The following is a 20,449-nucleotide window of genomic DNA, read 5'->3' as shown; positions in this document are numbered from 1 at the left end:
AGATTCCAAATAACTTACTCTTTGTAACTAGCTGTATTCTAAAACATTACTTAGCTAGGTTAAGAATACTATCATGCAGAAATGCTGCCTTACTCTTCCTATAGGTAAATTACAGAGCTTTTAAATCCACAAAATAGTTCTTAAAATGAAAAGTAAGCCAAACATGAAAACATCAAAAGCAGGAAAGGAAAAGTCCACATTCTAACAAATTCAAGTCTTAAACCTTGTTTAAATAATAGCAAAAATAACTGCATATACATATATACCTGGTATGTAAGTGTGTATGTGGTATGTTTGTGTGTGTGTGTGTGTGTGTGTGTATGCATATACATACACCTGGGTTGTTTTTTTTTTTCAGAAATCTAAACAACTAAATAACTGTATTAGAAAAAAATAAACTTACTAAATATCATAATCTGATGATATGTGGTCCTGAATTGGCTACTAGTTTAAGCAAATAAACTGTAAGTCATTTATGGGTCAGTTGGGGAATAAATGGATATGGGCTGGATATTAGGTAATATCATTAATGAAAAGCAGATTGCAGAATAACATATACAGTATGATCTCAGTATTTTGGAATTGTAAATACATGTACAGAGAAATACTTAGTATGCACACTGGTGTTAACAGTCACACAATTTCTGGGTGATGAAAATGTAACTTGAAACCACTCCATTTCTACAATGCACACTTACTGTTTCTGTTATAATAAAAGGGTATGTTAGAAAAAGAAAAAGGAGGCTGGGCATGGTGGCTCATGCCTCTAATCTCAGCACTTTGGGAGGCCAAGGTGGGTGGATCACTTGAGGTCTGGAGTTTGAGACCAGCCTGAGCACCATGGTGAGACCCCATCTCTACCAAAAAAATACAAAAATTAGCCAGGTGTGGTGGTGCACACCTGTGGTCCCAGCTACTCGGGAGGCTGAGGTGGGAAAATCACTTGAACCTGGGAGGGTGAGATTGCAGTGAGCTGAGATCGTGCCACTGCACTCCAGCCTGGGTGACAGGAAAAGAAAAAGAAAAAGGAAGGAAGAGAAAAAGAAAAGAAGGAAAGAGCAAAAGAGACGAAAGAATGAAATGAACTTCAAACAATTGGGCTCAATACTCACATTTTGTCCCTCAACTCTCCCCACACTTGCTAGCAAAAATATGAAGCCACATCTGTATTGTCAGAATTAGGCAATACAGTGTCTTACCCAAATAACTGAAAAATATCAGGTTTGCCTTAAATTACCAAAATATGTACCCAAATCTCCTTTAGTCTATATAGATTTTCCTCCTTAGTCCACCTGCCTTTCTTTTACTGGTAAATACAACTTTTACTGGTTGCATTTATTGGTAAATATAGTGCATTTATTGGTTGCATTTATTGGTAAATTCAGTTTTTCTGAGGGCTATGTAGGAGAAGCTGTAACCAATCTTCAACCCATTCTCACATAAATAAGTAATAAATGATAAGGTATCAAAGGCTATCACACTGGTGCCATAAGAAATAATTTAAGTATTGAAAAGTATCTTGAAGAAAAATTGGTATGCATATATATATATATATATATATATATATAAAACTCCATTATATATAATATATATAATGGAGTTAAAGAATTATACATTTTTAAAAGCATGAATTTAAAATTGAATAGGTACGTGCTGTAAGAGAAAACATTTTGAGGTTTTTTTTTTCAATCTTAATTGATCATATAACTTTTAAAATGAACATGAGGAAGGAGGAGGGGGGAAATGCCCTGCCTTTAACTTACTGTTTAAAGGCCCTTTCCCGGCCTTCTGTTCCTTTAAGGAAGAATAAACATTCCTCTTGCTTTCTTAGTTCTTCTGTCTGTCTTTCTTTCATCTGCTCTTGGTGCTTTTTTTTAAGCCATAATTGAAAAGCTTGTTGTGGATCTCTGTTTTCCTGCTGATTAGAAAAACAAGCTTTACTTAGTTTAGATAAACAAGAACTACGTTTTGAAGCCCTGCTTATAGGATCCTACAAGAATACATTTCCTACTCTTCAATTTTTCATAATAATGCCAGCCTCATTACCTGCATTCCTAGTATCCAAACCAAATACATCACGCTTAAGTTTTAAGAATATCTTTCAGCAGTTACTTAACTGCTAAGCCCATTTTTCAAAACTGTAGTTCCTATTGTAAAGGGTAGCCATAAGGATTTTCAGTCATAAGGATTTTCTTATAAAGATAGCAGCCATGATAATTTTAACATAAGAAAAAGCTAGTAGGAGTGGCTTATTTCGTGGTCCCTCAAAGTTCATGATGGATATTATCTTCAGGGAATTTTCAAAAGTTGAAAGAGCTCTTATTCGGAGGAATAAAGGAGGGAAAGAGGACAGATTTGGTACTCTTTACCCTTGGGAAAAGTGTCACCTCATGTGGATTCCTGGCTAGAATGCAAAAGGAAAAGATACATTCATTTAATACTTCCCCCAAATATAAGCTTTGTGATCGAGCTTATATCTTGCATTTCCCTCATCTGTTTCCTATATCTTGCATTTTTTCCCTTGTTTGTAACCCACATTGCCAAATATGCTCTAGTCTAATTTAGAAGATTATTCAGGATCTTTGATGCACAACTGAACTTTGTGGAGAGGACCCCTGGATCTAAAGAATCATTGCCAAACACCTGGAAGTCTGGGAATTGCTAGATGACATAAAAATGTTCAATCGGGAGTTACAGATCAAAAGAGTCCAGATACAAAATAATAGATAGGAGGAATAAGTTCTGGTGTTCTATTACACAGTAGAGTGACTACAGTTAACAATAATGTGTATTTCAAAATAATGAGGAGAGGATTTTTGAATGTTCTCATCATAAAGAAATGACAAGTGTTTGAGGTAATATGCTAATTACACAATGTGTACATGTATCAAAACATCACACTGTACTCCATAAATATGTGAAATTATGTGTCAATTAAATACAATTTTAAAGTTAAAATATTTTTAAAGAGTCAAGGATTCAGGGAGCAACAGGATACATGGGTATCCCCATTCTTTTGTTCTTTCAACAGATAGTCATAGTATTTACTACATAGCAGGCACTAAAGTACTGGGTTGCCTTAATAAATTAAGGTTCCCTCTCTCACACATTCTGTACTGTACAATACAGTAGCCACAAGTCATAAGTGGCTATTTAAATAAAATTTAAAATTCAGTTTCTCAGTCATACTAGCTACATTTCAAGTGCTTAACACACACACATGGCTAGCAGCTACTCTAATGGACAGTGCAAATACAGAAAATTTCCATCATCCCAGAAAGTTCTATTGGACAGCGTTCTGCACAGACAGGATAAAAATAAGTGACTGACTGATTGATTGACTGATCTGTCTGATTCAAAAGAAAATATGGGAAGGAGGGTAATAAAGGCAGCAGTGAGGAGAAAGGATGGTATTTAAATAGAAAGGGAGGAAATTATGGGATATCTGGAGAAAAGCAGTAGCAACAAGAGCAAAGGAGCTAAGAAGGGATTGTGTTTGGCATGATCAATAAATAGCAAAGAAGTCAAAGTGAAGCTGTAGCAAAGTAGCTGAAGAGTGGAAGATGAAGTCAGGGAAGTAGCAGGGATCAGGTAATGTATAACCTTGCTGGCCATGGTAGGAACTTTGGATTTCATTTTGAGATGAGAAGCCACTGGGGGTTTCTGAGCATAAGTGACACAGTTTATTCACCATTTTAGAAATACCATTCTGGCTGCTATGTGGAAAACAGACTGAATGAGGGAGAGGCAAGGTAGAAGGGGGCTGGCTTATTAGGCTTTCATAACAGTCCAGCCAACAGAAGAAAATAGTGGTTTAGATTAGGGTAGTAGGACTCTTTTTATGCACTGAAGATAGAACCAACATAATTTGCTCAAAAATTGAATGGATAGTTTTGTCATGCTTTAAATGATTATTTTTTAAATTATTCCAGGTTTATTAGTATAATAAAAATTCAAGAAAATATATTTTTAAAACAAGGTAAATTACAGCACAACTATCATCAAAATGATAGACTGCATTGGTATGCAAAGATGTCACTGCATAAGTTCATAGCAAATAACTCTCAATAGTGGAGGGAACCAAAATAAAAACTTAGAGGAAAATAAAAAATTATAAAGATAAAATATGAATTATACAAATAATTAGTAATGGTTTAAATTATCTGATTATAAAAAAGGATAAATGACTGGAGACTTTTGCATCCATCCATGATGGAGTAATTGGTATCAGATTTACCCTTCTGCCCTAATTAGCCATAAAGCTAGACAAAATGTATGCAGCAGCTTGATTACTGAGAGTAAGAAAAAACATGATATAACCCCCATATTCACCCTGGCTCTGTACTTGGTGACACTTTCCAGACAACGGTATAGGAAGGAGGAGCCATAGCATCAAGCAGTCACTAGTCTCACTGGGCTCATGAAACAGAGATAGGAGTCTGGGGCTGCTGAGACATCTGAATTTCCAGGGCAGGGTACTAGAAATGAAGCACTCATGTGGAGGGATGCTCCAAGAGTCTGTGTGGGGGTTTCCCTTGGGTCTTGGCAAGGCCTGGGCTGCACATGTGTAGAGTGAGGCTCTGTACTAACAGAGAGTAGCTGCTGTTAATGAATAAGATAATAAAGGTTGCATAGTTTTGAAGACATTGGAGTTCCAATCCAACTATAGTGGGAATACTTCATTGCTTACCTTGGTCAACCACTTACAACCCTAAAAAGTCCATGCTTTGGACATAAGGGTCATGTCCTAGAGTAAGGACCATGCTCTAGGACTAAGGACAAAGGCAAAATAAACCCATCCTAATAAAGCATAAAACAAAGTCTGACAGGATCAAGAGGATTCCTTACTAATTTAACTGCCTACAAGAAAAAAATTCAATACCCTTTAAAGGAAAACAGTGTATTCTATATTTCCTTACAACTTTTATATTGGGTAAAGATCCACAGTCTATTAACCAATTTAAAAAAAAATCACTGGATATCTAAAGAAACAAGAAAACGTGACCCATAATCCAGAGAAAGAGGCCTTCAACAGATCAATCCTAAGATGACATAGATATTGGCATTTAGATACAAACAAGTCTAATACTTAAGAAATGAAAAGATGAATATAAAAAAGGTCTAATATGTAAGAAATGAAAAGGTGAATACAATGAATAAACAGAAAATCTCAGTAAAAAAATGGAAACTTAAAAAAATAAACTGATAGGAAGATCCAAGATGGCCAAATAGGAACAGCTCCAGTCTACAGCTCCCAGCATGAGTGATGCAGAAGATGGGTGATTTCCGCATTTCCAACTGAGGTACTCGGTTCATCTCACTGGGGCTTGTCAGACAGTGGGTGCAGCCCACAGAGCACGGTGGGGCATCGCCTCACCCAGGAAGTGCAAGGGGTCAGGGAATTCCCTTTCCTAGCCAAGGGAAGCTATGACAGATGGTACCTGGAAAATTGGGACACTCCCACCCTAATACTACACTTTTCCAATGGTCTTAGCAAACGGCACACCAGAAGATTATATCCCACACCTGGCTCAGAGGGTCCCACGCCCACAGAGCCTCGCTCACTGCTAACACAGCAGTCTGAGATCAAATTGCAAGGCCACAGTGAGGCTAGGGGAAGGATGTCTGCCATTGCTGAGGCTTAAGTAGGTAAACAAAGCAGCTGGGAAGCTCGAACTGGGTGGAGCTGACCACAGCTCAAGGAGGCCTGCCTGACTCTCTAGACTCCACCTCTGGGGGCAGGGCATAGCTGAACAAAAGGCAGCAGAAACTTCTGCAGACTTAAACGTCCCTGTCTGACAGCTTTGAAGAGAGTAGTGGTTTTCCCAGCACAGAGTCTGAGATCTGAGAAAGGACAGACTGCCTCCTCAAGTGGGTCCCTGACACCCGAGTAGGCTAACTGGGAGACACCTCCCAGTAGGGGCCGACTGACACCTCATACAGCCAGGTGCCCCTCTGAGACGAAGCTTCCAGAGGAAGGATCAGGCAGCAACATTTGCTGTTCTGCAATATTTGCTGTTCTGTAGCCTCTGCTGGTGAGACCCAAGCAAACCAGGGTCTGCAGTGGACCTCCAGCAAACCTGCAGGTGAGGGTCCTGACTGTTAGAAGGAAACCTAAGAAACAGAAAGGACATCCACTTCAAAACACCATCTGTACATCACCATCATCAAAGACCAAAGGTAGATAAAACCAGGAAGATGGGGAGAAACCAGAGCAGAAAAGCTGAAAATTCTAAAAATCAGAGTGCCTCTTCTCCTCCAAAGGAACGCAGCTCCTCCCCAGCAATGGAACAAAGCTGGATGGAGAATGGCTTTGATGAGTTGAGAGAAGGCGGCTTCAGACAATCGGTAATAACAAACTTCTCCGAGTTAAAGGAGAATGTTCAAACCCATCGCAAAGACACTAAAAACCTTTAAAAAAAGATTTGATGAATGGCTAACTAGAATAAACAGTGTAGAGAAGACCTTAAATGACCTGATGGAGCTGAAAACCATGGCACGAGAACTATGCACAAGTTTCAGTAGCCAATTTGATCAAGTGGAAGAAAGAGTATCTGTGATTGAAGATCAAATGAATGAAATGAAGCAAGAAGAGAAGTTTAGAGAAAAAAGAGTAAAAAGAAAAGCCTCCAAGAAATATGGGACTATGTGAAAAGACCAAATCTACGTCTGATTGGTGTACCTGAAAGTGACAGGGAGAATGGAACCAAGTTAGAAAACACTCTTCTGGATATGATCCAGGAGAACTTCCCCAAGCTAGCAAGGCAGGCCAATGTTCAAATTCAGGAAATAACGCCACAAAGATACTCCTCGAGAAGAGCAACTCCAAGACACATAATTGTCAGATTCACTAAAGTTGAAATGAAGGAAAACATGTTAAGGGCAGCCAGAGAGAAGGGTCAGTTTGCCCAAAAGGGAAGCCAATCAGACTAACAGCAGATCTCTTGGGAGAAACGCTACAAGCCAGAAGAGAGTCGGGGCCAATATTCAACATTCTTAAAGAAAAGAATTTTCAACCCAGAATTTCATATCCAGACAAACTAAGCTTCATAAGTGAAGGAGAAATAAAATCCTTTACAAACAAACAAATGCTGAGTGATTTTGTCACTACCAGGCCTGCCTTACAAGAGCTCCTGAAGGAAGCACTAAACAAGGGAAGGAACAACCATTATCAGCCACTGCAAAAACATGCCAAATTGTAAAGACCATTGATGCTAGGAAGAAACTGCATCAACTAACAGGCAAAATAACCAGCTAACAACATAATGACAGGATCAAATTCACACATAACAATATTAACCTTAAATGTAAATCGGCTAAATGCTCTAATTAAAAGACACAGACTGGCAAATCAGATAAAGAATCAAGACCCATCATTGTGCTGTATTTAGGAGACCAATCTCACGTGCAGAGACACACATAGGCTGAAAATAAAGGAATGGAGGAAGATCTACCAAGCAAATGGAAAACAAAAAAAAAGCAGGGGTTGCAATCCTAGTCTCTGAAAAAACAGACTTTAAACCAACAAAGATCAAAAGAGACAAAAAAGGCCATTATATAATGGAAAAGGGATCAATCCAGTAAGAAGAGCGAACTATCCTAAATATATATGCACCCAATACAGGAGCACCCAGATTCATAAGGCAAGTCCTTAGAGACCCACAAAGAGACTTAGACTCCTACACAGTAATAATGGGAGATTTTAACACCCAACTGTCAACATTAGACAGATCAACAAGACAGAAAGTTAACAACGATATTCAGGAATTGAACTCAGCTCTGGACCAAGTGGACCTAATAGACATCTACAGAACTCTCCACGCAAAATCAACAGAATATACATTCTTCTCAGCACCACATCGCACTTATTCCAAAATTGACCACATAGGTGAAAGTAAAGCACTCCTCAGCAAATGTAAAAACAAAGAAATTACAACAAACGGTCTCTCAGACCACAGTGCAATCAAACTAGAACTCAGGCTTAAGAAACTCACTCAAAACCGCTCAACTATATGGAAACTGAACAACCTGTTCCTGAATGACTATTGAGTACATAACTAAATGAAGGCAGAAATACAGATGTTCTTTGAAACCAATGAGAACAAAGACACAACATACCAGAATCTCTGGGACACATTTAAAGCAGTGTGTAGAGGGAAATTGATAGCACTAAATGCCCACAAAAGAAAGCAGGAAAGATCCAAAATTGACACCCTAACATCACAATTAACAGAACCGCAGAAGCAAGAGCAAACACATTCAAAAGCTAGCAGAAGGCAAGAAATAACTAAGATCAGAGCAGAACTGAAGGAGATAGAGACAAAAGAAATCCTTCAAAAAATCAATGAATCCAGGAGCTGGTTTTTTGAAAAGATCAACAAAATCGATAGACCGCTACCAAGACTAATAAAGAAGAAAGAGAGAAGAATCAAATAGACACAATAAAAAATGATAAAGGGGATATCACCACTGATCCCACAGAAATACAAACTACCATCAGAGAATACTATAAACACCGCTACGCAAATAAACTAGAAAATCTAGAAGAAATGGATGAATTCCTGGACACATACACCCTCCAAGACTAAACCAGGAAGATGTTGAATCTCTGAATAGACCAATAACAGGCTCTGAAATTGAAGCAATAATTAATAGCCTACCAACCAAAAAAGTCCAGGACCAGACAGATTCACAGGCGAATTCTACCAGAGGTACAAAGAGGAGCAGGTACCATTCCTTCTGAAACTATTCCAATCATCAGAAAAAGAGGGAATCCTCCCTAACTCATTTTATGAGGCCAGCATCATCCTGATACCAAAGCCTGGCAGAGACACAACAAAAAAAGAGAATTTTTGACCAATATCCCTGATGAACATTGATGCAAAAATCCTCAATAAAATACTGGCAAACCGAATCCAGCAGCACATCAAAAAGCTTATCCACCATGATCAAGTGGGCTTCATCACTGGGATGCAAGGCTGGTTCAACATATGCAAATCAATGAACGTAATCCATCATCTAAACAGAACCAAAGACAAAAACCACATGATTATCTCAACAGATGCAGAAAAGGTCTTCGAAAAAATTCAACAGCCCCTCATCCTAAAAACTCTCAATGAACTAAGTATTGATGGGACGTATCTCAAAATAATGAGAGCTATTTATGACAAATCCACAGCCAATATCATAGTGAATGAGGAAAACTAGAAGCATTCCCTTTGAAAACTGGCACAAGACAGGAATGCCCTCTCTCACCACTCCTATTCAACATAGTGTTGGAAGTTCTGGCCAGGGCAATCAGGCAGGAGAAAGAAATAAAGGGTATTCAATTAGGAAAAGAGGAAGTAAAATTGTCCTTGTTTGCAGATGACATGATTGTATATCTAGAAAACCCCATTGTCTCAGCCCAAAATCTCCTTAAGCTGATAAGCAACTTCAGCAAAATCTCAGGATACAAAATCAATATGCAAAAATCACAAGCATTTTTATATACCAATAACAGACAGAGAGCCAAATCATGAGAGAACTCTCATTCACAATTGCTTCAAGAGAATAAAATACCTAGGAATCCAACTTACAAGGGATGTGAAGGACCTCTTCAAGGAGACCTACAAACCACTGCTCAATGAAATAAAAGAGGACACAAACAAATGGAAGAACATTCCATGCTCATGGATAGTAAGAATCAATATCGTGAAAATGGCCATACTGCCCAAGGTTATTTATAGATTCAATGCCATCCCCATCAAGCTACCAATGATTTTCTTCACAGAATTGGAAAAAACTACTTTAAAGTTCATATGGAAACAAAAAAGAGCCCACATTGCCAAGACAATCCTAAGCAAAAAGAATAAAGCTGGAGGCATCCCGTTACCTGACTGCAAACTATACTGCAAGGATACAGTAACCAAAACAGCATGGTACTGGTACCAAAACAGAGATATAGACCAATGGAACAGAACAGAGCCCTCAGAAATAATACCATGCATCTACAACCATCTGATCTTTGACAAACCTGACAAAAACAAGAAATGACGGAAGGATTCCCTATTTAATAAATGGTGCTGGGAAAACTGGCTAGCCATATGTAGAAAGCTGAAACTGGATCCCTTCCTTACACCTTATACAAAAATTAATTCAAGATGGATTAAAGACTTAAATGTTAGACCTAAAACCATAAAAACTAAAAAACATAAAAAACTAAAACCATAAAAACAAAAAAACAAAAAAAAGCTAGGAAATAGCATTCAGGCCATAGGCATGGGCAAGGACTTCATGACTAAAACACCAAAAGAAATGGCAACAAAAGCCAAAATTGACAAATGGGATCTAATTAAACTAAAGAGCTTCTGCACAGCAAAACAAACTACCATCAGAGTGAACAGGCAACGTACAGAATGGGAGAAAATTTTTACAATCTACCCATCTGACAAAGGGCTAATAACCAGAATCTACAAAGAGCTTAAACAAATTTACAAGAAAAAAACAACTCCATCAAAAAGTGAGTGAAGGATATGAACAGACACTTCTCAAAAGAAGACATTTATGCAGCCAACAGACACATGAAAAAATGCTCATCATCACTGGCCATCAGAGAAATGCAAATCAAAACCACAACAAGATACCATCTCACGCCAGTCAGAATGGCGATCATTAAAAAATCAAGAAACAACAGGTGCTGGAAAGGATGTGGAGAAATAGGAACTCTTTTACACTGTTGGTGGGAGTGTAAGCTAGTTCAACCATTGTGGAAGACAGTGTGGCGATTCCTCAAGGATCTAGAAATAGAAATACCATTTGACCTAGCCATCCCATTACTGGGTATATACCCAAAGAATTATAAATCATGCTGCTATAAAGACACATGCACACATATGTTTATTGCAGCACTATTCACAATAGCAAAGACTTGGAACCAACCCAAATGTCTAACAATGATAGACTGGATTAAGAAAATGTGGCACATAGACACCATGGAATACTATGCAGCCATAAAAAATGATGAGTTCATGTCTTTTGTAGGGACATGGATGAAACTGGAAACCATTATTCTCAGGAAACTATCAAAAGGACAAAAAACCAAACACCGCATGTTCTCACTCATAGGTGGGAATTGAACAATGAGAACACATGGACACAGGAAGGGGAACATCACACACCGGGACCTGTTGTGGGGTGGAGAGATAGCATTAGGAGACATACCTAATGTGAAGGACGAGTTAATGGGTGCAGCACACCAACATGGCACATGTATACATATGTAACAAACCTGCATGTTGTGGCACATGTACCCTAGAACTTAAAACATAATAAAAAAAAAAAAAGAAAAAAAAACACCACACACACAAAAAATAAACCAACAAACAAACACAACCTAAATTCCCTGAATGGGCTTAACAGTGGAATGAACATTGCAGAAGTACTGATGCCTCAAGATGGATCAATAGAAATGATGTAAACTGAACAAAGGAAAAAAATTTTCAGTAAACAGAAGTTTAGTAACATGAGATAATAGCAAGTCTTCTAACATATGTAAAATTGGATTTCCAGAAGGAGAAGAGAAAAAAGATAAGGAAGAAAAAAAAAAAAAACCTTTGAAGAAATAGTGGCTGAGAATTTCCCAAATCTGGTACAAAACATGAACATAAAGATCCAAGAAGCTCAGCAAAACCCAGGTTAGGTAAATTCGAAGAAAATCACACATGTAATACACTTCTAAAAACCAAAGCCAGGAAAATTTTAAAGAAGCCAGAAGAAAAAAATTTATTATATACACAAGAACAATGATAAGAATGATAGCCGACCTCTGAATAGAAACAATGGACATTGTAAAACAATTGAACATCATCTTTAAAATGCTGCAGGGGAAAAATACTTGTCAGCCTCAAATTCTATACCAAGTAAAAGGAAAAAAAAATTCTTCGGTGATTTTCCACACATTCAGTATATATATTATAATCAGAGCAATGCTTTTAAAAAAGCATGCAGAGGCATACTTAAAAAGTATATAAGAAAATAAAAAGGACTGTTTTTTAAACACTTGATTATAAGGCAGAAAAGGATGAGTAATTGAACAAATAGATAACAAATATCAAGATGACAGATTTAAAAACTATCAGATCAATAATTATAATTAAATACAGGGGTGGCTGGCAAGATGGCCAAATAGCAACAGTTCCTTTCTGCAGCTCCCAGTGAGACCAACACAGAAGGCAGGTGATTCCTGCGTTTCCAACTGAGGTACTCGGCTCATCTCACTGGGACTGGTTAGACAGTGGGGGCAGCCCACAGAGGGTGAGCTGAGGCAGGGTGAAGCGTCGCCTCACCTGGGAAGCTCAAGGGGTCAGGGAACTCCCTCCCCTAGCCAAGGGAAGCTGTGAGGGACTGTGCTATAAGGAACAGTGCATTATGGTCCAAATACCACACCTTTCCCAGGGTCTTCACAACCAGGAGACCAGGAGTTTCCCTTGAATGCCTACACCACCACGGCCCTGGGTTTCAAGCACAAAACGGGGCAGCCATTTGGGAAGACACCAAGCTAGCTGCAGGAGTTTTTCATCATACTGGAATGCCAGTGAGAGAGAACTATTCACTCTCCTGGAAAGGGGGCTAAAGCCAGGGAGCCAAGTGATCTAGCTCAGCAGATCTCACCCCCACAAAGCCCAGCAAGCTAAGATCCACTGGCTTGAAATTCTCACTGCCAGCACAGCAGTCTGAAGTTGACCTGCGATGCTCGAGCTTCCTGTGGGAAGGGGTGTCCACCATTACTGAGGCTTCAGTAGGCAGTTTTCCCCTCACAGCCAGGAAGTTGGAACTGGGCAGAGCCCACCACAGCTCGGCAAAGCCAGACTGCCTCTCTAGATTACTCCTCTCTGGGCAGGGCATCTCTGAAAGAAAGGCAGCAGCCCCAGTCAGGGGCTTATAGATAAAACTCCCATCACCCTGGGACAGAGCACCTGGGGGAAGAAGGGGTGGCTGTGGGTGCAGCTTCAGCAGACTTAAATGTCCCCGCCTGCCAGCTCTGAAGAGAGCAGCCGATTTCCCAGCACAGCGCTTGAGCTCTGCTAAGGGACAGACTGCCTCCTCCAGTGGGTCCCTAACCCCTGTGCCTCCTGACTGGGAGACACCTCCCAGCAGGGGTCGAGAGACACCTCACACAGGAGAGCTCTGGCGGGTGCCCCTCTGGGACAAAGCTTCCAGAGGAAGGAACAGGAAGCAATCTTTGCTGTTCTGCAGCCTCTGCTGGTGATACCCAAGCAAACAAGGTCTGGCGTGGACCTCCAGCAAATTCCAGCAGAGTTGAAGCAGAGGGGCCTGACTGTTAGAAGGAAAACTAACAAACAGAAAGGAATAGCATCAACATCAACAAAAAGGATATCCACACGAAAACCCCATCCAAAGGTCACCAACATCAAAGACCAAAGGTAGATAAACCCATAAAGATGAGGAAAGCCCAGCACAAAAAGGCTGAAAATTCCAAAAACCGGAATGCTTCTTCTCCTCCAAAGGATCACAACTCCTCGCCAGCAAGGGAACAAAACTGGACAGAGAATGAGTTTGATGAATTGACGGAAGTACGCTTCAGAAGGTGGGTAATAACAAACTCCTCTGAGCTAAAGGAGCATGTTCTAACACAATGCAAGGAAGCTAAGAACCTCAAAAAAGGTTAGACGAGTTGCTAACTAGAATAACCAGTTTAGAGAAGAACATAAATGACCTGATGGAGCTGAAAAACACACCATGAGAACTTCGTGAACATACACAACTATCAATAGCCAAATCGATGAAGTGGAAGAAAGGATATCAGAGATTGAAGATCAACATAATGAAATAAAGTGTGAAGACAAGATCAGAGAAAAAAGAATGAAAAGGAACAAACTTGGCCTCCAAGAAATATGGAACTATGTGAAAAGACCAAACCTACGTTTGATTGGTGTACCTGAAAGTGACAGAGAGAATGGAACCAAGTTGGAAAACACTCTTCAGGATATTATTCAGGTGAACTTCCCCAACCTACCAAGGCATGCAAACATTCAAATTCAGGAAATACAGAGAACACCACAAAGATACTCCTCAAGAAGAACAACGCCAAGACACATAATCGCCAGATTCACCAAGTTTGAAATGAAGAAAAAAATGTTAAGGGCAGCCAGAGAGAAAGGTCGGGTTACTTACAAAGGGAAGCTCATCAGACTAACAGCAGATCTCTCTGCAGAAACCCTACAAGCCAGAAGAGAGTGGGGGACCAATATTCAACATTCTTAAAGAATTTTCAACCCAGAATTTCATATCAAGCCAAATTAAGCTTTACAAGCAAAGGAGAAATAAAATCCTTTACAGACAAGCAAATGCTGAGAGATTTTGTCACCACCAGGCCTGCCTTACAAGAGCTCCTGAAGGAAGGACTAAATATGTAAAGGGAAAGCAGGTACCAGCCACTGTAGAAACATGCCAATTGTAAAGACCATTGACACTATGAAGAAACTGCATCAACTAACAAGCAAAATAACCAGCTAGCATCATAATGAGAGGATCGAATTCACACATAACAATATTGACCTTTACTGTAAATGGGGTAAATGCCCCAATTAAATGACACGGACTGGCAAATCAGATAGAGTCAAGACCCATAGCTGTGCTGTATTCAGGAGACACATCTCATGTGCAGAGACACACATAGGCTCAAAATAAAGGGATGGAGGAATATTTACCAAGCAAATGGAAAGCAAAAAAAAAAAAAAAAAAAAAAAAAAAAAAAGCAGGGGTTGCAATACTAGTCTCTGATAAAACAGACTTTAAACCAACAAAGATCAAAAAACACAAAGAAGGGCATTATATAATGGTAAAGGGATCAATGCAACAAGAAGAGCTAACTATCCTAAATATATATGCACCCAATACTGGAGCACCCAGATGCATAAAGCAAGCCCTTAGAGACCTACAAAGAGGCTTAGACTCCCACACAATAATAGTGGGAGACTTTAACACCCTGCTGTCAATATTAGACAGATCAACAAGACAGAAAATTAACAAGGATATTCAGGACTTGAACTCAGCTCCGGAACAAGCGGACCTAATAGACATCTATAGAACTCTCCACCTTAAATCAACAGAATATACACTCTTCTCAGCATCACATTGCACTTATTCTAAAATTGACCATATATTGGAAGTAAAACACTCCTCAGCAAATGCAAAAGAATGCAAATCATAACAAACAGTCTCTCAGACCACAGTGCAATCAAATTAGAACTCAGGATTAAGAAACTCACTCAAAACCACACAACTACATGGAAACTAAACAACCTGCTCCTGAATGACTACTGGGTAAATAACAAAATTAAGGGAGAAATAAATAAGTTCTTTGAAACCAATGAGAACAAAGACACAATGTACCAGATCTCTGTGACACAGCTAAAGCAGTGTTTAAAGGGAAATTTATAGCACTAAATGCCCACAGGAGAAAGTGGGAAACATCTAAAATCAACATTTTAATATCACAATTAAAAGAACAAGAGAAGCAAGAGCAAATACATTCAAAAGCTAGCAGAAAGCAAGAAATAACTAAGATCAGAGCAGAAATGAAGGAGATAGACAAACGAAAAACCCTTCAAAAAATCAATTAATCCAGGAGCTGGTTTTTTGAAAAGATTAACAAAATATATAGACTACTATCCAGACTAATAAAGAAGAAAAGAGAGAAGAATCAAATAGACACAATAAAAAAATGATAAAGGGGATATCACCACTGATCCCACAGAAATACAAACTACCATCATAAAATACTATAAACACCTCTATGCAAATAAACTAGAAAGTCTAGAAGAAATGGATAAATTCCTGGACAAATACACCCTCCCAAGACTAAACCAGAAATAAGTCAAATCCCTGTATAGACCAATAACAAGTTCTGAAATTGAGGCAGTAGTTAATAGCCTACCAACCAAAAAAAGCTGAGCAACAGAGAGATTCACAGCTGAATTCTATCAGCAGTACAAAAAGGAGCCGGTATCATTACTTCTGAAACTATTCCAAACAACAGAAAAAGAGGGACTCCTACCTAACTTATTTTATGAGGCCAGCATCATCCTGATACCAAAGCCTGGCAGAGACACAAGAAAAGAAAATTTCAAGCCAATATCCCTAAGGAACATCGATGTGAAAATTTGCAATAAAACACCAGCAAACTGAATCCAGCAGCACATGAAAAAGTTGAACATCAAGTCGGTTTTATCCCTGGGATGCAAGGCTGGTTCAACATATGCAAATCAATAAATATAATCCATCATATAAACAGAAACAATGACAAAAACCACACGATTATCTCAATAGTTGCAGAAAAGGCCTTCAATAAAATTCAACAGCACTTCATGCTAAAAACTCTCAATAAACTAGGTATTGATGGCACATATCTCAAAATAATAAGAGCTATTTATGACAAATCCATAGCCAGTATCATACTGAATGGGCAAAAGCTGGAAGCATTCCCTTTGAAAACTGGCACAAGACAAGGATGCCCTCTCTCACCACTCCTATTCAACATAGTATTGGAAGTTCTGGCCAGGGCAATCAGGCAAGAGAAAGAAATACACGGTATTCAAATAGGAAGAGAGGAAGTCAAATTGTCTCCATTTGCAGATGATATTATTGTATGTTTAGAAAACCCCATCATCTTAGCCCAAAATCTCTTTAAGCTGATAAGCAACTTCAGTAAAGTCTCAGGATACAAAATCAACGTGCAAAAATAACAAGCATTACTATACAGCAGTAGTACAAACAGAGAGCCAAATCATGAGTGAATTCCCATTCACATTGCTACAAAGAGAATAAAATACCTAGCAATACAACTTACAAGGGATGTGAAGGACCTCTTCAAGGAGACCTACAAACCACTGCTCAAGGAAATAAGAGATGACACAAACAAATGGAAAAACATTCCATGCTCATGGACAGGAAGAATCAATATTATGAAAATGGCCATACTGCCCAAAGTAATTTACTGATTCAATGCTATCCCCATCAAGCTACCATTGACATTCTTCACAGAATTAGAAAAAACTTCTTTAAAGTTCATATATAAAAAAAAAAAGAGCCTACGTAGCCAAGATAATCCAAAGCAAAAACAACAAAGCTGGAGGCATCATGGACCTGACTTCAAACTATACTACAAGGATCCAGTAACCAAAACAGCATGGTACTGGTACCAAAACAGATATATAGACCAGTGGAACAGAACAGAGGACTCAGAAATAATGCCACACATCTACAACCACCCGATCTTCAACAAACCCGACAAAAAAAAGAAATGGGGAAAAGATTCCCTATTTAATAAATGTTTCTGGGAAAACTGGCTAGCCATATGCAGAAAACTGAAACTGTACCCCTTCCTTACACCTTATACAAAAATTAACTCAAGATGGATTAAAGACTTAAATGTTAGACCTAAAACCATAAAAACTCTAGAAGAAAACCTAAGCAATACCATTCAGGACACAGGCATGGGCAAAGACTTTATGACTAAAACACCAACAGCAATGGCAACAAAAGCCAAAATTGACAAATGGGATCTAATTAAACTAAAGAACTTCTGCACAGCAAAAGAAACTATCATCAGAGTGAACAGGCAACCTACAGAATGGGAGAAAATTTTTGCAATCTATCCAGTAGACAAAGGGCTAATATCCAGAATCTACAAGGAAATTAAATTTACAAGAAAAAAACAAATAACCCCATCAAAAAGTGGGCAAAGGATATGAACAGACAATTCTCTAAGAAGACATTTATGCAGCCAATAGACATATGAAAGAAAGTTCATCATCACTGGTATTAGAGAAATGCAAATCAAAACCACAATGAGATACTATCTCACGCCAGTTAGAATGGCGATCATTAAAAAGTCAGGAAACAATAGATGCTGGAGAGGATGTGGAGAAATAGGAATTCTTTTACAGTGTTGGTGGGAGTGTAAATTAGTTCAACCACTGTGGAAGACAGTGTGGTGATTCCTCAAGGCTCTAGAACCAGAAATACCATTTCACCCAGCAATCCCATTACTGGGTATACACCCAAAGGATTATAAATTATTCTACTATAAAGACACATGCACATGTATGTTTACTGAGGCACTATTCACAATAACGAAGACTTGGAACCAACCCAAATGCCCATAAATGATAGACTGGAGAAAGAAAATGTGGCAGTTATATACCATGGAATAGTACGCAGCTATAAAAAAGGATGAGTTCATGTCCTTTGCAGGGACATCGATGAAGCTGGAAGCCATCATTCTCAACAAACTAACACAGGAATAGAAAAACAAACACTGCATGTTCTCACTCATAAGTGGAAGTTGAACAATGAGAACACATGGACACAGGGAGGGGAACATCACACACTGGGGCCTGTCGGGGGGTGGGGGGCTAGGGGAGGGATAGCATTAGGAGAAATACCTAATGTAGACGACGGGTTGATAGGTATAGCAAATCACCATGGCACGTGTCTACCTATGTAACAAACCTGCACTTTCTGCACACGTATGCCAGAACTTAAAGTATAATTTAAAAAAAATAATTAAATACAAGTGAATACTAAGTAAAAGGAGTGGACTGCTGGACTGGAAGATTCAAATATATGATGTCTGCACAAGCCACTTTAAATATAAAGCCACAGAAACATTGAAAGTAAAATATGAAAAAACTTATACCATACAAATGGTAAGCATAAGAACACTGATGTGGCTACATTAACCTCAGACAAAACAGACTTCAGGATATGAGGGACATTTCATAATGGGAGAAGGTCATTATCAGGAAGACATAAAGTCCTAAATGTATACCTACAACACTTTAAAATACATGAAGCAAAACTCAACAGAACCAAAGGAGAAATAGGCAAGGGCACAATGATAGATGAAATTATTAACACTATTTTCTCAGTAATTCATAGGAAAAATGGGGGAAGACAATAAGCATGCAGAACATCTTAACAACACTATCAACCAACTAGACTATATTGTCATTAATACAACACTACATCCAATGCAGAATACACAAGGTATACAAGTACCCATGGACAGTTAACATAGATAGACTATATACATACATACATTTTCATGTGTGTGTATACGTATATATCACTGAGCAAGAGAAGCAAATTTCAAAACAATGATGGAAAGACATTTTTAGCTATTTTTCCTAAAAATGGCAATAAAAATTACATCACCTAAGATCTTTTATTCATCTAATGTAAAAAAGGTCATTCCACAATCTATAAATGCTAAAGATATTTTCTGGAAACTATGACTCACATTATACACAATGTCCCACAGAAATAATCAACATAATGCACTTATTATAGCAATGTATTAATAAGCCAAATTAATCAACTACCAAATTGTGCTACATTTCAGCTTCAGTAGAAACAAAGTTCATAAAAATACTTCAGAATACTATTAGTTTGTGATACTATTTCTCATTAAAATCTATTTTTGAGACAGACTTGAAATGTAGCAAAAAATACTACATATTCAAAACAAATATTCAAAGGGAAATATATAACCATGAAGTCTTCTACATAAAATTTTTTGAAATAAATTATGTTCAATATGACTCATGTTTTCTGAGAATACAATCCAAGATTACTATTTATTATGTACAAATATAGCACAATTATGTACAAATATTGCACAATAGAACATACTGTACATTTATTTTTGCAAATACCTCATTTAAAAAATTATAATACTCGGAATGCCATGAGGCCTGAAGGCCCATCATCGTCCAAGAAGCTATCAGCAGTATGGCCATAGCTGTGCTTTCCGTGGTCACTGACTGAAACATAAACTCCTCTTGTCTTCTATACCTTTAATCACTACAGCAATATGCTGTGCTGCTTCTTCACCCAATCCCAAATTCCTCCTGTCCTTCATAACCCTTGTTAGTTCTCTGTAATTCCTATTCAATGATATAAAAACTCCCAAATAACATCCATCCTCCCAAGTCACTGAAAGGGATCTGGCCCTAAATTTCCTATCTTACGCAAATTCTGATTCTCCCCCAAGCCACATCTTCTCTGAAACAGAGGCTGCATTTTCTGCCATATTTCAAGTACTTCGGTGGTCAAATAAATTAATATTCTCTTAATTCCGCCATATGTCTTCTGAATTGTATTTCTGTTTTCCTGAGAAAACCCATTCTCCTTTGATATTTGTATCATTCGGCTCTATTAAAGATAGTTATGTAACCACCTCTGATCACTCCTGACTCAATATTCCTCTCCATCCCAGTCCCAAGGTATATTTATAACTACATAGAAGAGCCATTGAACATCCACCCCCAAAGACCTTTGATTCTCTCATCTTCTACGTCTTTCTCCAGTACACTTGCCACGTATTTCTATGGCCATATCCTCATCGCACAAACTACTCCATCTCTGAAATTGCTAATTTCCT

The 20,449-nt window shown here is 38.4% G+C and overlaps 2 protein-coding genes across 4 annotated transcripts in view; one reads left to right on the top strand and one right to left on the bottom strand.

Moving 5' to 3' along the window:
- BLZF1 (basic leucine zipper nuclear factor 1) overlaps positions 1-1,010 on the top strand; it is a 28,884-nt gene extending 27,874 nt beyond the window's left edge. The window contains exon 8 of the mRNA XM_003258837.4: positions 359-1,010. The gene's annotated coding sequence lies outside the window, so the exon portion shown is untranslated. The remainder of the gene's footprint in view (positions 1-358) is intronic.
- CCDC181 (coiled-coil domain containing 181) overlaps positions 1-20,449 on the bottom strand; it is a 31,062-nt gene that overhangs the window by 665 nt on the left and 9,948 nt on the right. For 2 of the 3 annotated variants that reach the window (XM_030824005.1, XM_030824004.1), the window contains exon 5: positions 1,764-1,918. In XM_030824005.1, coding sequence (XP_030679865.1) covers positions 1,764-1,918 — 155 coding nt within the window. The remainder of the gene's footprint in view (positions 1-1,763; positions 1,919-20,449) is intronic. The other variant, XM_030824006.1, reaches the window with a different exon arrangement.

The sequence above is a fragment of the Nomascus leucogenys genome, chromosome 12, assembly GCF_006542625.1.
Source record: "Nomascus leucogenys isolate Asia chromosome 12, Asia_NLE_v1, whole genome shotgun sequence".
NCBI lineage: Eukaryota > Metazoa > Chordata > Mammalia > Primates > Hylobatidae > Nomascus > Nomascus leucogenys.
This window is presented reverse-complemented; position numbering and strand designations above follow the sequence as displayed.